This window comes from Cherax quadricarinatus, chromosome 83 (assembly GCF_038502225.1).
Source record: "Cherax quadricarinatus isolate ZL_2023a chromosome 83, ASM3850222v1, whole genome shotgun sequence".
Classification (NCBI taxonomy): domain Eukaryota; kingdom Metazoa; phylum Arthropoda; class Malacostraca; order Decapoda; family Parastacidae; genus Cherax; species Cherax quadricarinatus.
In genome coordinates, this window is record NC_091374.1 from 5,375,111 (window position 1) to 5,396,416 (window position 21,306).

General features: G+C 40.5%; 1 protein-coding gene across 1 annotated transcript; it reads right to left on the minus strand.

Moving 5' to 3' along the window:
• Positions 1-2,978: 2,978 nt before the first annotated feature.
• LOC128702187 (eukaryotic translation initiation factor 4E-1A-like) lies at positions 2,979-20,515 on the minus strand. Its single transcript, XM_053796287.1, has 5 exons — positions 20,482-20,515; positions 14,288-14,481; positions 5,797-5,974; positions 4,652-4,791; positions 2,979-4,085 (listed from the first exon to the last, which is right to left on the minus strand). The coding sequence occupies exons 1-5, from the start codon at positions 20,482-20,484 to the stop codon at positions 3,974-3,976; spliced, it is 627 nt and encodes a 208-aa protein (XP_053652262.1). The 5' UTR covers positions 20,485-20,515; the 3' UTR covers positions 2,979-3,973.
• Positions 20,516-21,306: the final 791 nt, after the last annotated feature.

Below are 21,306 nucleotides of genomic sequence, written 5' to 3' on the forward strand. Positions count from 1 at the left end.
CCTGTAGCAAGCACTGAAACTGCCCCCATCCTAACATCCTACACCCTTCTTTTAGATGACTTTACCATAAAATCAGCTCCAAAATACAAGTCAAGCTCATTACATTTTTAATTAATAAATTATGGTACATGAAAATTACAACTGCACCTTCCTTGCTTTCACTGATGCAAACTGATCTATGATGCAACCCCTGCCCCTTCAAGTGGCGCCCAGGGTATGTGCCATACCTTAGGTACGCAACTGTAACAGATTACTGAAGATGGGACACAATGAGATTAGCTCTGCCCTGTAACTATAAACAGTTCTGTAGTCTCCACCTCCCCTTCCTCAAAAAAAAAAAAAAAGAAACCAATACTCACCTATTTGTGGATGCAGGGGTCAATTTGCAGCTCCTGGCCCTTCCTCTTTGCTGGTTGCTACTAGGTCCACACACTCCCTGCTCTAAGAACTTTGTCATACCTCTCCTTAAAGCTATGTATGGATCCTTCCTCCACTACATCACTCTCCAGATTATTCCACATCTTGACCACTCCAGTGCTGAAATACTTCCTTACATCCCTGTGCCTCATCTGAGTTTTCAATTTCCAGTTGTGGCTAGCCCTTTGTTGCTGTGTCCCATCTCTGAAACATTCTTTCCCTGTCCATGTCAATTCCTCTCAGTATTTTATAAATCATTATTGTCCCCCCCCCCCGGCCCCATCCTTCCTTTCCTTCAGTGCAAGGTTATAATATACTAAACTGTACTATGTAAAATATATATGAAAATATAAAAGTGGCATTTATCATTTCTCCTAAACGAGTTATCATAGTTGCTACAAAGTAGGTTGACTTCAGAATTATACACTAATCTGGTTAACAGTTTTTTTTATTTGAAATGCAGAATCTCAACCCTTGCACATTTTGGCATGAAACAACCTGGATAGCCAAATATTCCTCCCTTACCCATTAGTTTGTGTGTAGCAGTCAATAACAGCCTGGTTGATCAGGCCCTGATCCACTTCAAAGCCTGGTCATGGATCAGGCTGCAGGGGCATTGACACCCATTGCTCACATAATAAATTTGTCCATCACCACTAATACCATACCGGAGGGGTTCATGGAGACCAGAGTTACTCCTTCTTTCAACAAACCGGCCGTATCCCACCGAAGCAGTTACTCCTATCTTCAAGAAAAATAGTAAGTCTGATGTCAGCAACTATAGGCCTGTTAGTATACTCAGTGTAATATCCAAAATTCTAGAGAGGGCGATGTACTGTCAAGTAGTTGAGTATCTTAATGACAACAACATTCTTCATAGGTACCAATCAGGCTTTAGGAGATCTTACTCAACCAACACCTCCCTAATTAATCTGATGGATTACATGAGAACTGAAGTGCTGATAGGGAACCTCACAGGAATGGTAACCTTAGACTTGCAAAAGGCTTTCGATACTGTCAACCACAATATATTATGTAAGAAACAAGCTATCAGCATAGGTTCCATAGAGTGGTTTAAGTCCTATCTTAGCAATAGGAAACAAATTGTCAAAAATCAACAAAACAGAATCAGGACCCCTGCTGACAGCATGTGTAGTTCCCCAAGGTAGTACGTATACGTATTCTGAGTCCCTTATTATTTCTATGTTATGTAAACGACATGACCATCAGTGTCAAGTACAAACTCCTACTGTATGTGGATGACAGTGTTCTGTTTGTGTCAGGTAAAGACTCACCAGATACAGCTAATGTAATAACACTAGAACTAGTGTCCTGCAACAAATGGTTTGTAGACAACAAACTATCGTTACACCTCGGGAAAACAGAAGCCATACTCTTTGGCACGAAACAAACTGAAAAGAGTAAATAATTTTAATGTCCGGTGTAATGGGAAACCCACCACTTCAGTTTCCTCAGTAAAATATCTGGGAATCCCCTTTGACCCATACATGTTAGAACTGATAGGGAACAGTGTAGTAAAGAAAGTGAATGCCAGACTAAAGTTCCTCTACAGACAAGCACAGTGTCTACCTACTGAGGATCACAGGACCCTATGTCTAGCCCTTATACAATGTCATATGGACTACGCTTGCTCTTCGTGGTACTCTGCCTTGACAAAAAAATCAAAGATAAACTGCAAATCACCCGGAACAAAATTGTAAGATTCATCCTGAACCTGGGTCCAAGAGAACATGTAAGCCAGGATGAATTACAACAATTGGATATTCTGAAGTTGAAGACAGAGTAAAACAATTGAAGTTAAATAAAGTTTATAAAAGTGCCCACAAACAGTATCCAGAATATCTTGCTGCCAATTCTGTCAAGACTGGGAACCAAAGCAATCATGGTACTAGGGAAAGAGAGCACAACTTTGTAGTACCTACAGTCAGTGGCCAGGCTTCAAACATCTATTATTGTACAGCAATAAAAGAATGGAATAGATTGCCTGCACATGTCAAAGCCAATCATAGCATGAGCCAGTTCAAGAAGAGAGCCAAAAGGTACCTAACGAATGTAGCGACAAAGGGAGGAGAATGATTTTTCATTTTAGCTAACACACACGTAAATGTAAATAACTCTTTTTACCTTATTCCTAGTATACCTCCTTTATTGCAGAACAATAATATATTATCTCCTTCATAGTATAATAATAAAGTATAAAAAAGACCCCAATGGAAATAAGTCACTGACTTTTTTGGGTTATCCCAGGTTCTCTACACATAAGCTGTTATGTATGATAATTATAATCTATGTAACTATTTGCATATACCTGAATAAACTTACCCTCCAGGTATACCACATGTTTTATAGAAACTAGGAAAAAATATGTACTATATATAAGGAGGCCTGGTCACAGACCGGGCCGCGGGGGCGTTGACCCCCGGAACTCTCTCCAGGTAAACTCCAGGTAATATTGTTCTTACTTATACCATATATTATTAATCAGTTATTTTAAAGCAAATATTCTTGAAATGCTTAATTGGCGTAAGTAATACGTGTAAAAAGAAAATTTTTTTATTTGAAAAGTAGGTTGCCATAATATAACTATAAAGAAGTTAAATAATACAAAGTTAATTCTGATGGCATAATAAAACAGGATTTTACGGAAAATGCAAAACAAAAATTAGCAGATCTCATAGCAGTACATGTACTAGCTACAAGACCTTGCCACATGCACTTACTCTCATCCATAATGAATTACTTAATAAGCATCTTGTTTTACTTTCCTATGAAAATCAAAGAATCCTCATGAAATCTTTATATAACGTCAAAACTACAGAACAGAAATTATAATTGGTGCTTCTTGCTCACCATGTCACTCCCATTCCCATTTCATAGCTTCATTCTCAAATAAAGCCATCAACGAGTATGAAGAAGTCTAACCAAAGAAAATAAAACTGACATCTTTACCTATTAATAAATAAATTACCAAGCATCTGACCTAAGTCTTGAGTAAACTCAGTGATTCTTTTATTGCAAACTTCAGTTACCTAAATAACCATTATATATAACACAGCTGTATTACCTACACCCAGCAATAAAAAAAATAAAGGGGTAGCTGTTTTGACTAAGTTCCATTCTCTTGTACAGTATTAATACAGTACTCTACCTAGATTTTAAGAAATAAAACAAATACATTAGGGTAACACTGCATAATTAAAAATAGTCAAAATACAATTAGGTGAAACAGTTTGATGTTGAAATATGCAACAAACATCACAATTTTATAATACCTTCTTCCATAAATAAGTTAATGTAAATCCCTGACTTATATACTAACTTTGTACATAAAAATCTGACAAGTTTATAATGTAATACATGTATAAACAGCTTTATAAATACAAAAATAAAACAAATTTCATAATACTTTACCTACTTACATTAATAGGAACAAGATTTTATTGATTTTGCACACATGCAAACCTTGATATCCCTTGACATGGCAGGAGTTGCACATGGAGGACTTCCTTTAGCATGGTACACTCATTTCTTCTTTTCAAATAGTATACATGCTGCGTACATCTGAGCCCTTTTTTTGTTGGGCAGAATGTGCTTGATAGGTAATAGTTTGGGTCGAGTTCAGTTTCATTGCAGATTTGCAAATCTCACTGGAAAAATTATTTTGATCAAATAAATGACATGACGTTACAGTTCCATTTTTTTTTTTTTAACATGCTGGCCGTCTCCCACCAAAAAAGAGGCAGTTTCTCCATCACTTGTATTATCACTGTCTTGCCAGAGGTGCACGGATATGACACTTTAGATGTCCCTCTGAATAGCAAATATCTCAAACCTCTACATTATCCTTCTTACTTGAATTGTAAATATTGCCATCTCCATTAGGAAATAAAGAAAAACTGTTGCTATATATTTCATGTCCTGAATGACCTTGATGAATATACAAAGCAACTTTATGCTGACTGTCTTACATTCTCAAAGGCTTAAACCAAAGTATATTCACTCAATACAAGCTAGAGAATTGTAGCTTCATTAGGTTAAACCCCTGTAGTTAGGAGTTGCCACATAAATTTAGGATACAGTAATCGCAGAGAAATACAAACCTACTTTCTGCAATATGTACCTACGAATTAACAAACAAAATTATTTCAAAGGAATGTGATTAAATATTCTCACTGCTTTTATTGGGCATTTATCAATGAAAAAATCAACTTACCCAATCTTAAGAATGCCACATTTATTCTTAGAATTGGCAGTCCATACACCTATCTTGTCTCCTTTGTTGCGTATATTTACAACAGCGCCACAAATTTCTTCATTATGATCTTCAAAATTTTCTCCAATCATTAACATTAGCTGTAAAGTGCCAAAAGCTGAAGTCAGTATTTTTAAAAACTTGATATTATTAAGAGCACTGACAAGGCTCTCTACTATTCCTTATCTATATCAATGATCTTCCCAATGCCTTGCAAGAACTAAAACCAATTCTGTTTGCAGATGACGTAACATGTCACTGCAAGTGTAAATCCTATTGTCCTTAACTATAGGTAATGTTCAAAAAGGTGTGCGTGGATGACAACATACTCGCAGTCAATACTGACAAAACCTTCTACAAAATGTTAAAGACATAAATTTAAACATATTGATGAACAATACATGCACCATGAGACACAATGATAAAATCCTAGGTACAGTAGGACCCCACATCCATTGATTCGGTTTCTGTGGTTTCAGTCTATTTCTCATCACAGTTGTCGTATATAAAAGCCATGGATGTGTCATGACATTTGTCCCACCACTCATTACTTCATGGGAGCCTCACTGAGTGATCAACATTAGTAAAATTCCCTATAAGGACAGTGTCATTTCAGAAAATTATAACCACCTTCTACACACAAGAGATACAGAATGTCTCCGAGGAAATTCCAGTTCACCCAAGAACCTGTGTGCACAGTAAGTGTGAAAATTTAAGATCTAAAATCATAATGTGAGGACTAAAAGTTATTGACCATTTGTGACCCCTCAGAGGTGGTGAAGGACTCATGATCCAAGGACCTGGACCTGTCTTCCCATTAACTGGATAAAATGTCTGTTAATGTAGTGTAGTCCTGGATAAAATGTCTGTTTATGTACTGTAGTCAACTGTTTAAGAAATAATCCCAACCACATCATAACTGGACAAAGTCACATTATGCTCTATTGATACTTTTCGTATCTATGCACATCCCAGCTGTGGAGGCCCTGATACCACATCAATACTATTTTTCATAAGAGTTCTCTTACTATCCTACTGCCACACTGCAAAATTATTAAGCTAATCTCATAGTTATTTCTACTCAGAACTACTCTATTTCTACTTACAATTTCCAACCACAATATTTCTAGTTCTGTAGAACGTTGCTGCTTGTTGATAGTGACAAGCCAGCGTCCTCCTTTACAATTTCGCTCATCTTCCCACATAGGTTTGATTCCTTCCTTAAACAAAGAGTAATCACGCCCTGGTTTCAACCGTGATGGAGGTTCAATGTGATTATACAGTCTATAAAAAGAAAGATAAATTACATAAAATAAGTAAAACACTGGCTAATAGTAATACAGTATACTGTATTCTGACACCCATAGTATTACCTGTTACCACATTCGCTGGCAGGACTTAACTTACTTGGTTGATAAAGAAAAATAATATCTGTACTTTATCACAAATTTAAATATACTGTACAGTAGTCTCCCCATATCCACAGGAAATATGTTCCAAGACATACAGTGGATACCCAAAACCATGGATAGTAATGAAACCTATACCTTTCATTTTTCATTTACATACATATGTACCTACAATAAAGTTTAACTGATAAATAATGTACGAGTTAGTTTAATATGTTTATTATGCACCCCATACCCATCCTGTGGGCAGTAGTCAAAAGATTACAGAGGTACATAATGGGTCCAGGGACTGGTCCCCAAAGTTTTGATAGCTGAGCAAGTTACAAAGGTAATGAACTCCAGGTAGATCTGGTCACAATAATGACAAGTTACAAAGGTATTTACAGATTACAGAGGTATATAATGGGTCCAGGGACTGGGCCCCCAAAGTTTTGATAGCTGAACTAGGTACAAAGGTAATGAACTCACAAGTTACAAAGGTAAAGAATCCTGTACGTAAATTTACTTAAGTTTATACATGGCTACAATCATGAACAAATTATAGAGTAATGAACAATTCACACGTCCACACCCGGTCACAACTGTAATGAGTTATTGGTGCAAATATTGATTGTTGAGTCTCTCTCACACACACACGCACAAATAGGTGAGTACACACACACGAGTATAAGCACTCACACATATGAGTATACAAATACACATGCAAACACACACACACAAGCAGACACAGACAGACAGACAGACAGACACACACACACACACACACACACACACACACACACACACACACACATGTATAGTATGCAAAGTCATGGAGAAGATTATCAGGAGGAGAGTGGCAGAGCACCTGGAACAGAACAAGATTATAAACGACAACCAGCATGGATTCATGGAAGGCAAATCCTGTGTCACAAACCTTCTGGAGTTCTATGACAAAGTTACAAAAGTACGACACGAGAGAGAGAGAGAGGGGTGGGTTGATTGCATTTTCTTGGACTGCAAGAAGGCCTTTGACACAGTTCCTCACAAGGGACTAGTGCAGAAACTAGAGGATCAGGCGCGTATAACAGGAAGGGCACTGCAATGGATCAGAGAATATCTGACAGGGAGGCAACAATGAGTCATGGTATGGGATGAGGTATCACAGTGGGCACGTGTAACGAGCGGGGTCCCACAGGGGTCGGTCCTAGGACCAGGGTTATTTATTTATTTATTAATTTATTTAATGTCTTTGCAAACAGTACATTGAGATTGTGTATATACAATAGTGGGATACAATGCAAAGAGAGCCTCTATTATGCCTTGGCATTATGGGCCAACTTAACATTACAGGCTTACATTCTACTTAATACTAAGGAGTAGTATATCATAGTTATACAGTAGGAAAGTAATTATTTCATAGTTGTACAGTAGAATATTAATTATATATGAATCAAAATTTGTATAATACAAAGATATACGTATTTATATTCTAAAATGCTATTGTGAAAAACAATGATTCAATTATAGTCCTGTCAACAATGGATAAAAGGCTCAATGTGATTGTTTCAGTTATGATGTGGGAGTACACAGGTGAATAAATGTGTACTGTGTATTTAGCATTTAGTCTAGGGTGATTAAGTGGCTTTTGAGAAGAGTGTTAAATTGATTTTCAGACTGGGTTACTTTAATATCTTCTGGTAATGAATTCCATATTTTGGGGCCCTTTATGTGCATAGAGTTTTTACACAGTGTGATATGGACACGAGGTATATCAAAAAGAGATCTGTGTCTTGTGTCCTGTTTAGGCTGGTGAGGAAAAGTGAGTGGGGGGTTTATATTTGCGTGTATTGTTCTGTGTATGTAGTAGGCACATGAATAAGTATGGATGTTCTTAATGGTAAGCAGATTCAGACTTTTGAAAATTGGTGGAGTATGCTGGCAGGAGTGGGAATTTGTTATCATTCTTACTGCTGCCTTTTGCTGGGTTATTAGGGGTTTTAGGTGATTGGATGTTGTTGATCCCCATGCACAAATTCCATATGTAAAATAAGGGTATACGAGTGAATGGTACAGTGCCAGGAGAGCTGATTGTGGAACGTAGTATCATATCTTTCACAGTATGCCTACGGTCTTTCTGGTATATGTGAATGACATGATGGAAGGGATAGACTCAGAGGTTTCCCTGTTCGCAGATGATGTGAAGTTAATGAGGAGAATTAAATCAGATGAGGACCAGGCAGGACTTCAAAGAGACCTGGACAGGCTGGACACATGGTCCAGCAACTGGCTTCTTGAATTCAACCCTGCCAAATGCAAAGTCATGAAGATCAGAGAAGGGCAAAGAAGACCGCAGACAGAGTATAGACTAGATGGCCAAGGACTGCAAACCTCGTTCCAGGAGAAAGATCTTGGGGTGACCATAACACCGAGCATGTCTCCGGAGGCAGACATCAACCAGATAACTGCTGCAGCATACGGGCGCCTGGCAAACCAGAGAATAGCATTCTGATACCTTAATAAGGAATCGTTCAAGACACTCTACACTGTGTATGTTAGGCCCATACTGGAGTATGCAGCACCAGTCTGGAACCCACACCTGGTCAAGCATGTAAGAAGTTAGAGAAAGTACAAAGCTTTGCAACAAGGCTAGTCCCAGAGCTCAGGGGAATGTCGTACGAGGAAAGGTTGAGGGAAATCGGACTGACGACACTGGAGGACAGAAGGGTCAGGGGAGACATGATAACGACATACAAGATACTGCGGGGAATAGACAAGGTGGACAGAGATAGGATGTTCCAGAGAGGGGACACAGAAACAAGGGGTCACAACTGGAAGCTGAAGACTCAGACGAGTCACAGGGACGTTAGGAAATATTTCTTCAGTCATAGAGCCGTCAGAAAGTGGAATAGCCTAGCAAGTGAAGTAGTGGAGGCAGGAACCATACATAGTTTTAAGAAGAGGTATGACAAAGCTCAGGAAGCAGAGAGGGAGAGGACCTAGTAGCGATCAGTGAAGAGGCGGGGCCAGGAGCTGAGTCTCGACCCCTGCAACCACAATTAGGCGAGTACACACACACACAGTGGTAATGCTTTATTTACATGGAGCAAAGTCAGGGTATTTTATTCAAAATTGTCTGTAATATACCACTGTGGATAAAATACTTAGACATATCTCTTCTCCTATGCCAAATCAAAGTCGAGAACAACGTCCAGTATTGGGCCCCTACTTAAACAAGATGGGTCCTACACAGATGACAGCAAGGAAATGAGTGAGCTACTCAAGTCCCAATATGACTCAGAGCAAGCCGCTAACCAGACTGAGAGTCGAAGATCAAAATGAATTTTTTATGAGAGAGCCACAAAATTTGATTAACACAAGCCTATCCGATGTTATCCTGACGCCAAATGACTTCGAACAGGCGATAAATGACATGCCCCTGCACTCTGCCCCAGGGCCAGACTCATGGAACTCCGTGTTCATCAAGAACTGCAAGAAGCCCCTATCACGAGCCTTTTCCATCCTATGGAGAGGAAGCATGGACACGGGGGTTGTCCCACAGTTACTAAAAACAACAGACATAGCCCCACTCCACAAAGGGGGCAGTAAAGCAACAGCAAAGAACTACAGACCAATAGCACTAACATCCCATATCATAAAAATCTTTGAAAGGGTCCTAAGAAGCAAGATCACCACCCATCTAGAAACCCATCAGTTACACAACCCAGGGCAACATGGGTTTAGAACAGGTCGCTCCTGTCTGTCTCGACTATTGGATCACTATGACAAGGTCCTAAATGCACTAGAAGACAAAAAGAATGCAGATGTAATGTATACAGACTTTGCAAAAGCCTTCGACAAGTGTGACCATGGCGTAATAGCGCACAAAATGCGTGCTAAAGGAATAACAGGAAAAGTCGGTCGATGGATCTATAATTTCCTCACTAACAGAACACAGAGAGTAGTCGTCAACAGAGTAAAGTCCAAGGCAGCTACGGTGAAAAGCTCTGTTCCACAAGGCACAGTACTCGCTCCCATCTTGTTCCTCATCCTCATATCCGACATAGACAAGGATGTCAGCCACAGCACCGTGTCTTCCTTTGCATATGACACCCGAATCTGCATGACAGTGTCTACCATTGCAGACACTGCAAGGCTCCAGGCGGACATCAACCAAATCTTTCAGTGGGCTGCAGAAAACAATATGAAGTTCAACGATGAGAAATTTCAATTACTCAGATATGGTAAACACGAGGAAATTAAATCGTCATCAGAGTACAAAACAAATTCTGGCCACAAAATAGAGCGAAACACCAACGTCAAAGACCTGGGAGTGATCATGTCGGAGGATCTCACCTTCAAAGACCATAACATTGTATCAATCGCATCTGCTAGAAAAATGACAGGATGGATAATGAGAACCTTCAAAACTAGGGAGGCCAAGCCCATGATGACACTCTTCAGGTCACTTGTTCTATCTAGGCTGGAATATTGCTGCACACTAACAGCACCTTTCAAGGCAGGTGAAATTGCTGACCTAGAAAATGTACAGAGAACCTTCACAGCGCGCATAACGGAGATAAAACACCTCAATTACTGGGAGCGCTTGAGTTCCTAAACCTGTATTCCCTGGAATGCAGGCGGGAGAGATACATGATTATATACACCTGGAAAATCCTAGAGGGACTAGTACCGAACTTGCACACGAAAATCACTCACTACGAAAGCAAAAGACTTGGCAGACGATGCACCATCCCCCCAATGAAAAGCAGGGGTGTCACTAGCACGTTAAGAGACCATACAATAAGTGTCAGGGGCCCGAGACTGTTCAACTGCCTCCCAGCATACATAAGGGGGATTACCAACAGACCCCTGGCAGTCTTCAAGCTGGCACTGGACAAGCACCTAAAGTCAGTTCCTGACCAGCCGGGCTGTGGCTCGTACGTTGGTTTGCGTGCAGCCAGCAGCAACAGCCTGGTTGATCAGGCTCTGATCCACCAGGAGGCCTGGTCACAGACTGGGCCGCGGGGGCGTTGACCCCCGGAACTCTCTCCAGGTAAACTCCAGGTATCTTGAACATTTCTGAGTGAGTTGTTTCTAAATTCATTAATTTTATCGCACTCCAGTACATAATGACGCAGGGTGTGACAATAGTCCATCTGGCAAAGTTTGCATTTCGTTTGGTCTACATCTGGTGGTGGTGATTTAACCTTCCAAAGATATTTGTAACCTAGCCGGAGCCAGGCGGTAGTGACATCCAAGAGTTGGCTTATCTTGTTGAATGCACCATAGACATGTGGCTCCTCCTGCATGATAGAATTATGATAGATGAATTGACTAGTGTCAATCTCCCTGAGTTTTAAGTCAATAAAATTCAGTCGAAGTTCTTTTCGTATTATTGTTCTCAAACTGCTACCTGACAAGATTGTAATCTACCTCTTCTTGGAAAGCATACAGCTTAGCCAATTTATCAGTGCTACCAAGCATCTGAAGACCAATGTGAGATGGAATCCACAGCATGTGCACTGACTCCACTATCCACAATCCTACCATACCTGTGTCTGGCTTCTGACACAAGCATGCCACAATTTATACTTAATGAGTTGAGACCATTTGTGAATAACAGAGAATCAATTACAATTAAAGTGTCAACCTTAGATACATGGATGCATTTGAGTGCAAGGAGTATGGCAAACAGTTCTGTCTGAAGGGTAGAGGCCCAATTATTGATATGTGCTTCAACTTCATTAAGAGCCATCACTCTGTATGACAACAGCAGCACTACCAGTGGTTTGGTGAACAGAATCGGCCAGTGTGATAAAAAAAAAAAAAAAAATGTGCTGTGTGACTAAGTTATCAATACAGCCTAAGGCATCCTGTTTGGCTTCAAGGCAAAGCTTTGGTTGTGATTTAAGTAGTAGTTTGGGGGGAATGGAGGGACGGTAGTTTGGAATGGGGTAATATCCCGTGGAGCGGAGAAGTGCTGCTGTTGCCTTACTTGACATAAATCATGTATCTGGTTCATGAGGAGGTTGGTTCCAGTTTTTCGATCCATCTGGAGGGGTGTTCACCAGTGCTGAGGAAAGTTTGGAGGGCTTCTGTGCAGGGGTTTGAATGGGCTTGCCTGAGCATATTAACCCCAATTAGGATATTTCTTTCAGTAACATGATCTCTGATGCTTGGAATATCAAGTTCTTTTTTGCATATTTAAAATTTTGGCAGTACGAGGCACAATAAGTCGAGAATTAGCACTTTTTCACTGATGGGATGCACTTTGTGGCTTCTCAGGCTTTGAAGAACTGCCACCACTATTACTCTTGTGCTCTGCAGCCATTATTAACCATGAATAACTGAAACTACAGAAACTGAACCTATGGATATGGGGGTTCTACTGTACTGTACTTTATTCAAATTGCACACCTCTCTCCTGAAAAGCTGTAGAGTCCCAAAACTCAACCTATACTTTAAAAGGTGCAATTATTATGATAAAACAAAATATAATACATGTCTATTATGCTACTGTCTGCTTGAAGCAGTTTGCCCATCATTTCCAATTTAATGGTTAGAGCAGCAGTAGAGAATCTATAACTCTGAAAGAAATTATGATTCCAACACCTAGTGAAGTAGCAAGCAGCAAATAACACTATGCACATCAGAAGAGACGATAGAGCTCGTTGAGCAGGGAAAGTGGACCTAGTAGCGACCAGCGAAGGGGCAGGGTCAGGAGCTGTGACTCAACCCCTACAACCATAAATATGGGAGATGATTACTATTTTGTGTGTCAGAATGTGAAGCAAGGTAACATGCAAACTCAATTTGTGCTGCTCCTGGCAATCCCGACATGCTTATGCTTCATATACTATTTTCATCAAAAACTAGTACATACACAGAACCACTGTTGGTATTGTCACTATCTGAAATACCATTACCATACAATTTATCACCGTTTTCTTACTGCATAATTGTGTCTTCAAGTTATAACTGTCAGATTCTTAATCATCCTCTCCAATTTAGTATAAAGGACAGATTTTTGGGGGGCATAAAACTTAAAATGTGGGAAGTGGGGAATATATCTATATCTTGGTCTTTCTTACCAACTGAGTAACTGGCATGAATTCTTATGTCATAACATATCTGCATTTGAACCATTATATGGAATCAACTGCTTTTGTCACTGTCTTGCAACTTCACTTCTTCACAACTACACTGAAGTGATATTTCCTGATGTGTCTGTGATTTAGTTATGTGTAGTTTCAATTTGTGTCCTCTTGTTCTAGCTCCAATGAAGAGGTTGTTCTTGCCTGCCATGTCTATGCCCAAGAAATATTTGTATGCTGTGATCATGTATCCATAATCCTTCATGGACAAAAGATCCATTTCTCACAGTCTCCTCCTAACACATTTCTTACAGCTACTGTAGTAATCTGGATAGTGGTGTACTGGTATATATAGCAATGGTGTGGTGATGTGACAGTGGATGGCAGTACACTTGGGGTTACTTCAAGATAAATGAGGGGGTGAATGAGTGGGTTTGGATGGTGTGACTGGATATCCAGTGGGTATGTGACTGGAAGGGTTAGTGGGTATGCGGTTGGACGAGTCAGTGAGTACATGGCTGGACGAGTCAGTGGGTATCTGGCTGGAGAGATCAATGGGTATGTGACTGGATTAGTCATTAGGTGTGACAGATGAATCAGTGGATATAACTTGAAGAACTGGCAAGTATAGCACAGTATGTAGTGTCATCTTACATGCACTAAATTAGTTTCATAAATTAATGGACTGCAGGTTTTATAAAAATGCAAGGCTTTACTCTATTAGTCCTATTTTTTCCAAATTTATTATATACATGTGGAAGTGCCAAACCCACAGCTCATACAGTGTCAGAGGAATGTAAAATAATAAGGCTTGATCCAAGAAAAGTTAGGGTAGCTGCAATTCCTTGGCTCAAGAGCCCTTCACTAGCAACATAAATAACTTGGATAATTCATTTGATATTGTAGTTTTTAATTCTGGAGACCTACGATGTAGGGTGGACGAGAACACTAGGCTGATCCTTACTCCATCAATAAACCCTCTTGAAGACACAGCTTACCTAAAATGCTCTGCATAACCATGGACTTTCTGCATGCATAATAAAGTGTCACCCATTTCTGTGCAAACAATGTATCATGTGGAAATAAATTATTAAATTGAATTTTGAGCTTACGACCAAAAGTCCTCAACAGTGTTAAAGCTGGTTACTTCCTTCTGACAGTCTTCCCATGGTAGGTTAGGCTCTATCTTGAAAAACCACATTGTCCATTTGCATCTGAGAGGATGTTTAAATGATCTTGAAACACCCAGCTGTGTCATCTCCATCTCCTCCCCCTCCTCCTCACTCTGTTGCTCTTGGTGGTCATTCTGAAACATTAAGTTTTGACTAAGATAAATATTTATCAAGTAATTAGTCCTGTAATAAACTAAGATCAAGTGAACTTTTTTGGGAACAAAATAACAATACAATTTCTAAACGTTTGAACAGTTAAAATGTAGCAAGAATACTAATTTAAAAAAATATATAGAGTTCATCAATATCTGTTCCTACATACCAGACACAATTTTCACAATAACAGGTTTTAAACATTCAGTGTTCTCTTCCATGTTCTTGAGAATTCTGTATATTAGTCATTCAAACTTCACAGATGATGAAATAATGATTTTATAGTACCATACTACCTGTATGATACTATAAAATATCTTTTAACCTAGAGTACACTAAACTTTTTATTGATAAATCTTTGAAAGCTACAAGGAACATCTTTCACAATCTAGATGAGGAACTGCACACATTTATACACATTTAAAACTAAAGCTAAAGTATACCTTGTTTGTCAAGAAGATGCATAGTTTTAGAGACCCTGGTTTACAAAGGAAATTTCTTAATTACGAAGCCCATAATTATGCAATGTATTTTGTGCAGATTAATAATATGAAAATAACCTGACAACAATCAGCTCAAGGCAGATTACGTATTTTTTTTTTTTAACAAGTCGGCAGTCTCCCACCAAGGCAATGTAAATGCTAGGGTTAATATAACTAATTAGTCTGAGGATATGATCATCAATAAAATGATTGTTCAGGGTATCAAACCTTCTATAAATAACTGCAATGCTAATATGAGGGGATTAACACAATGCATTACTGGCAGCTTGAGTAATAAAACTGGAGGATAGGGCATGGTTGAGACAAGTAGTGCACGAATGTAATTTGATGACTGGAATCTAGATGGGCAGGTTGAATTAGATATATTTGACACTTATATTTGATCATGATCATCATCATGAATTACATCAAATTCAGTAGTTTTCGTTTTTGCTATTTTTGAAATGGTTAACAGATAGGGAGCTTTTAGAAGTATGCTTCACATTTTTGGGGGGCCCTTAAAAATAAAAAAAATCACATGAATTAGTAAGAATTTGTAATAAAAAAAAAAATATGATGGTTGTATTTACTGTATAGGTTAGGTAGTTTGATATCTTAATTAAGCAATTTATATCTATCCTGTGGACAGTAGTCAAAAACTTATCAAGGCGTATAAGAGGTTCATGGACTGGATTTCAACATTCGAGTTTGCTACTTAAGGTACAGTGGTAATGAGCTACTTACAAATTTGTTGATTTTAGAACAATAGTAATGAGTTTAAAGTTATAAATTCAGTACCAAAACATGATAGCATATAGTAGTTTCATTTGGTTATTAGTAACAGAATTTACTATACACAATATTTGACAAGAAATGGTTGCATTTAGGCAAGCTAAAGTGGTTATGAGTTATTTAAAATTAGCAGTTAAGGTTATATGCCATTTTAAGCCTATGGAGAGAAAGTTTTTTCTTGGTAACCTAAAAAATAAACATTATCCAACAAACCTGACCTAGCACTTACCTCAATCTCAATTAACTGGAGAGGAGTATACCTGGAGAGGATTTTAGGGATCAATGCCCCCCACAGCCCAATCTGAGACCAGGGTTGCTTTTTTTATGACAATGTTACTCCCCGGTAGAACTAGGTCACTATTTAATACTTAGCAATGCATACAAGCCATCTACACCCTTATGCAAATTATTTTGGGGGATATTGGCAAAACTAATACCTTTATTTTGGGCAGAATACCACACAGAATATCCAGTGGCACTGGCCAATCATGGATCAGTCATTAGACTTATAGAGCCAATCATAATGAACATAAATACAAATCATTTCCATATCTGCTGATATGGTTACATTAGGTCAAGTTAGGTCATGTTAAATTATATTTGAATACATTTAATTTTTTCATATCTGCACAATAAAAAGCTATATCCATCGCATAAACCTTTTAATAATGGTCATTTTAAACTATAATACTATAACCAAAAATACACTGAGGAACATTCATGTGGCACAAGTTAGGTTATGTTGGGTTACATTTCATATTTTTTTATATTTGCACAACAAAAAGCTATCATCATTGGGCAATCCACTTAAATTATAGTTTAAAATGTTCAATACAGTGGACCCCCGGTTAACGATTTTAATCCGTATTTGCACAACAAAAAGCTATCATCATTGGGCAATCCACTTAAATTATAGTTTAAAATGTTCAATACTGGACCTCTGTCGCACAACAAATCTGTCCATAGAGCTCTGTACCTCCCGTTTCTTCAAGACTTTCCTAAAATGGGCCATAACATTGTCATTGAAATAGTCACAAGCACGGCTTGCAACAGCTGTGTCAGGGTGATTTTCATCTATAAAGGTTTGCAGTTCAAACCACTCTGCACACATTTCCTTAATCTTTGAAGTAGGCACAATGGATTCCACAACTGGCATAGGCTTCTCAGGGTTAGCCCCAAACCCTTCAAAATCTTTCTTAATTTCCATACTAATTCTCACCCTTTTTACCACAGGGTTGGCACTAGAAGCTTTCTTGGGGCCCATGGTCACTTATTTTCCAAAAACAGCACCGAAAACACTGTAATAATACGAAATATTCCGAGTGTATGCTTGGATGTTACCGCGGAGGCTGGCTGGTAAACAATGGGACGGCCGGCACATGTGAGGGCACATTGGACGCGTCTCGGACGAAAATCGGTATGCGGGTTTTTAATCGGTATGCGGGGCAAAAATTTTGCGATAAAAGTAATCGTTATGCGGAAAAATCGCTATGCGATGCCATCGTTATGCGGGGGTCCACTGTATTATCACCAAAATACACCATTGCAGACACTGCAAGGCTCCAGGCGGACATCAACCAAATCTTTCAGTGGGCTGCAGAAAACAATATGAAGTTCAATGATGAGAAATTTCAATTACTCAGATATGGTAAACATGAGGAAATTAAATCTTCATCAGAGTACAAAACAAATTCTGGCCACAAAATAGAGCGAAACACCAACGTCAAAGACCTGGGAGTGATTATGTCGGAGGATCTCACCTTCAAGGACCATAACATTGTATCAATCGCATCTGCTAGAAAAATGACAGGATGGATAATGAGAACCTTCAAAACTAGGGAGGCCAAGCCCATGATGACACTCTTCAGGTCACTTGTTCTATCTAGGCTGGAATATTGCTGCACTCTAACAGCACCTTTCAAGGCAGGTGAAATTGCCGACCTAGAAAATGTACAGAGAACTTTCACGGCGCGCATAACGGAGATAAAACACCTCAATTACTGGGAGCGCTTGAGGTTTCTAAACCTGTTTTCCCTGGAACGCAGGAGGGAGAGATACATGATTATATACACCTGGAAAATCCTAGAGGGACTAGTACCGAACTTGCACACGAAAATCACTCACTACGAAAGCAAAAGACTTGGCAGACGATGCACCATCCCCCCAATGAAAAGCAGGGGTGTCACTAGCACGTTAAGAGACCATACAATAAGTGTCAGGGGCCCGAGACTGTTCAACTGCCTCCCAGCACACATAAGGGGGATTACCAACAGACCCCTGGCAGTCTTCAAGCTGGCACTGGACAAGCACCTAAAGTCAGTTCCTGATCAGCCGGGCTGTGGCTCGTACGTTGGTTTGCGTGCAGCCAGCAGCAACAGCCTGGTTGATCAGGCTCTGATCCACCAGGAGGCCTGGTCACAGACCGGGCCGCGGGGGCGTTGACCCCCGAAACTCTCTCCAGGTAAACTCCAGGTAAGGAACAATATTCAATTATTAACCTCCCTCCTCCGTACCAATGGACAAGTCTCCCCATATGTATAACATACAACTCTCAAATCACAGGGCAGGTAGGGCTCAAACCCCTGGCAGGGTAGTCCTAGAACCCCCTGGCAGGGTAGACCTAGAACCCCTGGCAGGGTAGACCTAGAACCCCTGGCAGGGTAGTCCTAGATTCCCTGGCAGGGTACTCCTAGAACCCCTGGTAGGGCAGTCCTAGAACCCCTGGTAGGGCAGTCCTAGAACCCCTGGTAGGGCAGTCCTAGAACCCCTGGTAGTGCAGTCCTAGAACCCCTGGTAGCGCAGTCCTAGAACCCCTGGTAGGGCAGTCCTAGAACCCCTGGTAGGGCAGTCCTAGAACCTCTGGTAGGGCAGTCCTAGAACCCCTGGCAGGGCAGTCCTAGAACCCCTGGTAGGGCAGTCCTAGAACCCCTGGTAGGGCAGTCCTAGAACCCCTGGTAGGGCAGTCCTAGAACCCCTGGCAGGGTAGACCTAGAACCCCTGGCAGGATAGTCCTAGAACCCCTGGTAGGGCAGTCCTAGAACCCCTGGCAGGGTAGACCTACAACCCCTGGCAGGATAGTCCTAGAACCCCTGGCAGGATAATCCTAGAACCCCTGGCAGGATAGTCCTAGAACCCCTGGCAGGATAATCCTAGAACCCCTGGCAGGATAGTCCTAGAACTCCTGGCAGGGTAGACCTAGAACCCCTGGCAGGGTAGACCTAGAACCCCTGGCAGGATAGTCCTAGAACCCCTGGTAGGGCAGTCCTAGAACCCCTGGCAGGATAGCCCTAGAACCCCTGGCAGGATAGTCCTAGAACCCCTGGCAGGATAGTCCTAGAACCCCTGGCAGGATAATCCTAGAACCCCTGGCAGGATAATCCTAGAACACCTGGCAGGGTAGTCCCCTAGAACCCCCCTGGCAGGATAGTCCTAGAACCCCTGGCAGGATAGTCCTAGAACTCCTGGCAGGGTAGACCTAGAACCCCTGGCAGGATAGTCCTAGAACCCCTGGCAGGATAGTCCTAGAACCCCTGGCAGGATAATCCTAGAACCCCTGGCAGGATAGTCCTAGAACCCCTGGCAGGATAGTCCTAGAACCCCTGGCAGGATAGTCCTAGAACCCCTGGCAGGATAATCCTAGAACCCCTGGCAGGATAGTCCTAGAACCCCTGGCAGGATAGTCCTAGAACCCCTGGCAGGATAATCCTAGAACCCCTGGCAGGATAGTCCTAGAACCCCTGGCAGGATAGTCCTAGAACCCCTGGCAGGATAGTCCTAGAACCCCTGGCAGGGTAGACCTAGAACCCCTGGCAGGGTAGGCCTAGAACCCCTGGCAGGGTAGACCTAGAACCCCTGGCAGGATAGTCCTAGAACCCCCAGGTCAGTGCGCTAACCACTGGACCAACTGCCACAATAGGCATCATCCAACTAGAACACCAATGAAAGTCACTCACATTTTTTTTTTGAAGGAAGGGGGGGGGGTCCTGGTTAATTTACACTACAAATAATTCTTGTACTGAACGTGTACTTGTTCCTAAATTAATTTAATATTTGTACACCCCAGTGGGAGGTTAGTATGGGCCCCACAGTGACCACAAACACTGGGTTTCCTGTCTTAATTAAACTCTCTCCATTACACAGTTCGCTTAATATTTGCAGATTATTATTATAATCAAGGGGAAGCGCTAAACCCGTAGGATTATACAGTGCCTGATGGGGGGGGGGGTCGAAGGTATTCAGGTTTAATTCAGGAAACTGGAGCACAGATCCAATTTCCTAGATCAAGAGCCCCTCACCAGCATCAAGGAACCTTCCTTGAGGGGAAATAATTGTAGAATTAACATATTGTGGCTACGCTTAAAAGCGACTCCATTTAGAGGTAATATTAAGCAGGGACACCACCCCAGTGGGAAAAAAAATCGTGTTTCGGGTTATTCTAGGCAGTTTATATGTATAATAATTGTATTTAAAATGTACTTGAGCCTAAATAACCTTATTTAATTTTAATAGCGTATTTATGTACGTCTCCAACTTATCCACCTCAACACCCCGTCCATGTCTCATCTCTGCCATTAAACCCCCTCCCATACACCCCATAGCTAGCCACACCTCTACCATTATATCACCATGATGTTAGCAACAAGACACTCCACTAAATGTCAATATATACCACGAATAAGAGCAGAAATAAGAGAAAAACAGACGCACCATGGTTGAAGTCTCCGCGGTGGTGTCCTACCCAACCATGAACATTTATATACATTATATATATAATTTTTTTATATATATACACTCCACACTCATATTTTTGTACCCATAAAAAATGCAAGGTTTTTTCTATTTAACGTGGTTATTAAAAATTAGTCGATAGTTGAAAAAACTACTTATTCGGATTATTTTATATACACTCTCTTTGACTCATATATAAATAAAAAATAGATAGAATAATGCCAAATTTTACATTACGTTTGGTTGGCCTTGATTTAAACCATTATTAAAATGGAAATATCTATGGAAAAGGTATATTTCTTTGTCTAATAAAATTTTGAGTTGGCAATGTGCCTCGATTTTGGCTATTATAAATATTTCTACTACTTAAAAATGTATAAATAATTAAAAAAAAACATTTAGCAACTACATTGTAATGTTTTGTTACTGATTTTTTTGTCTATTACCAACTCACTACTGATCCACCAGGAGGCCTGGTCACAGACCGGGCCGCGGGGGCGTTGACCCCCGGAACTATCTCTTGGTAAACTCCAGATGTAACCAGATCAAGATCCTGTAAATACTTCATTACTAGTGTAGCAGTAGCCACCCCATACCCATCCTGTGACAGTAGTCACCCCATACCCATCCTGTGACAGTAGTCACCCCATACCCATCCTGTGACAGTAGTCACCCCATACCCATCCTGTGACAGTAGTCACCCCATACCCATCCTGTGACAGTAGTCACCCCATACCCATCCTGTTTACCTGGAGTTTACCTGGAGAGAGTTCCGGGGGTCAACGCCCCCGCGGCCCGGTCTGA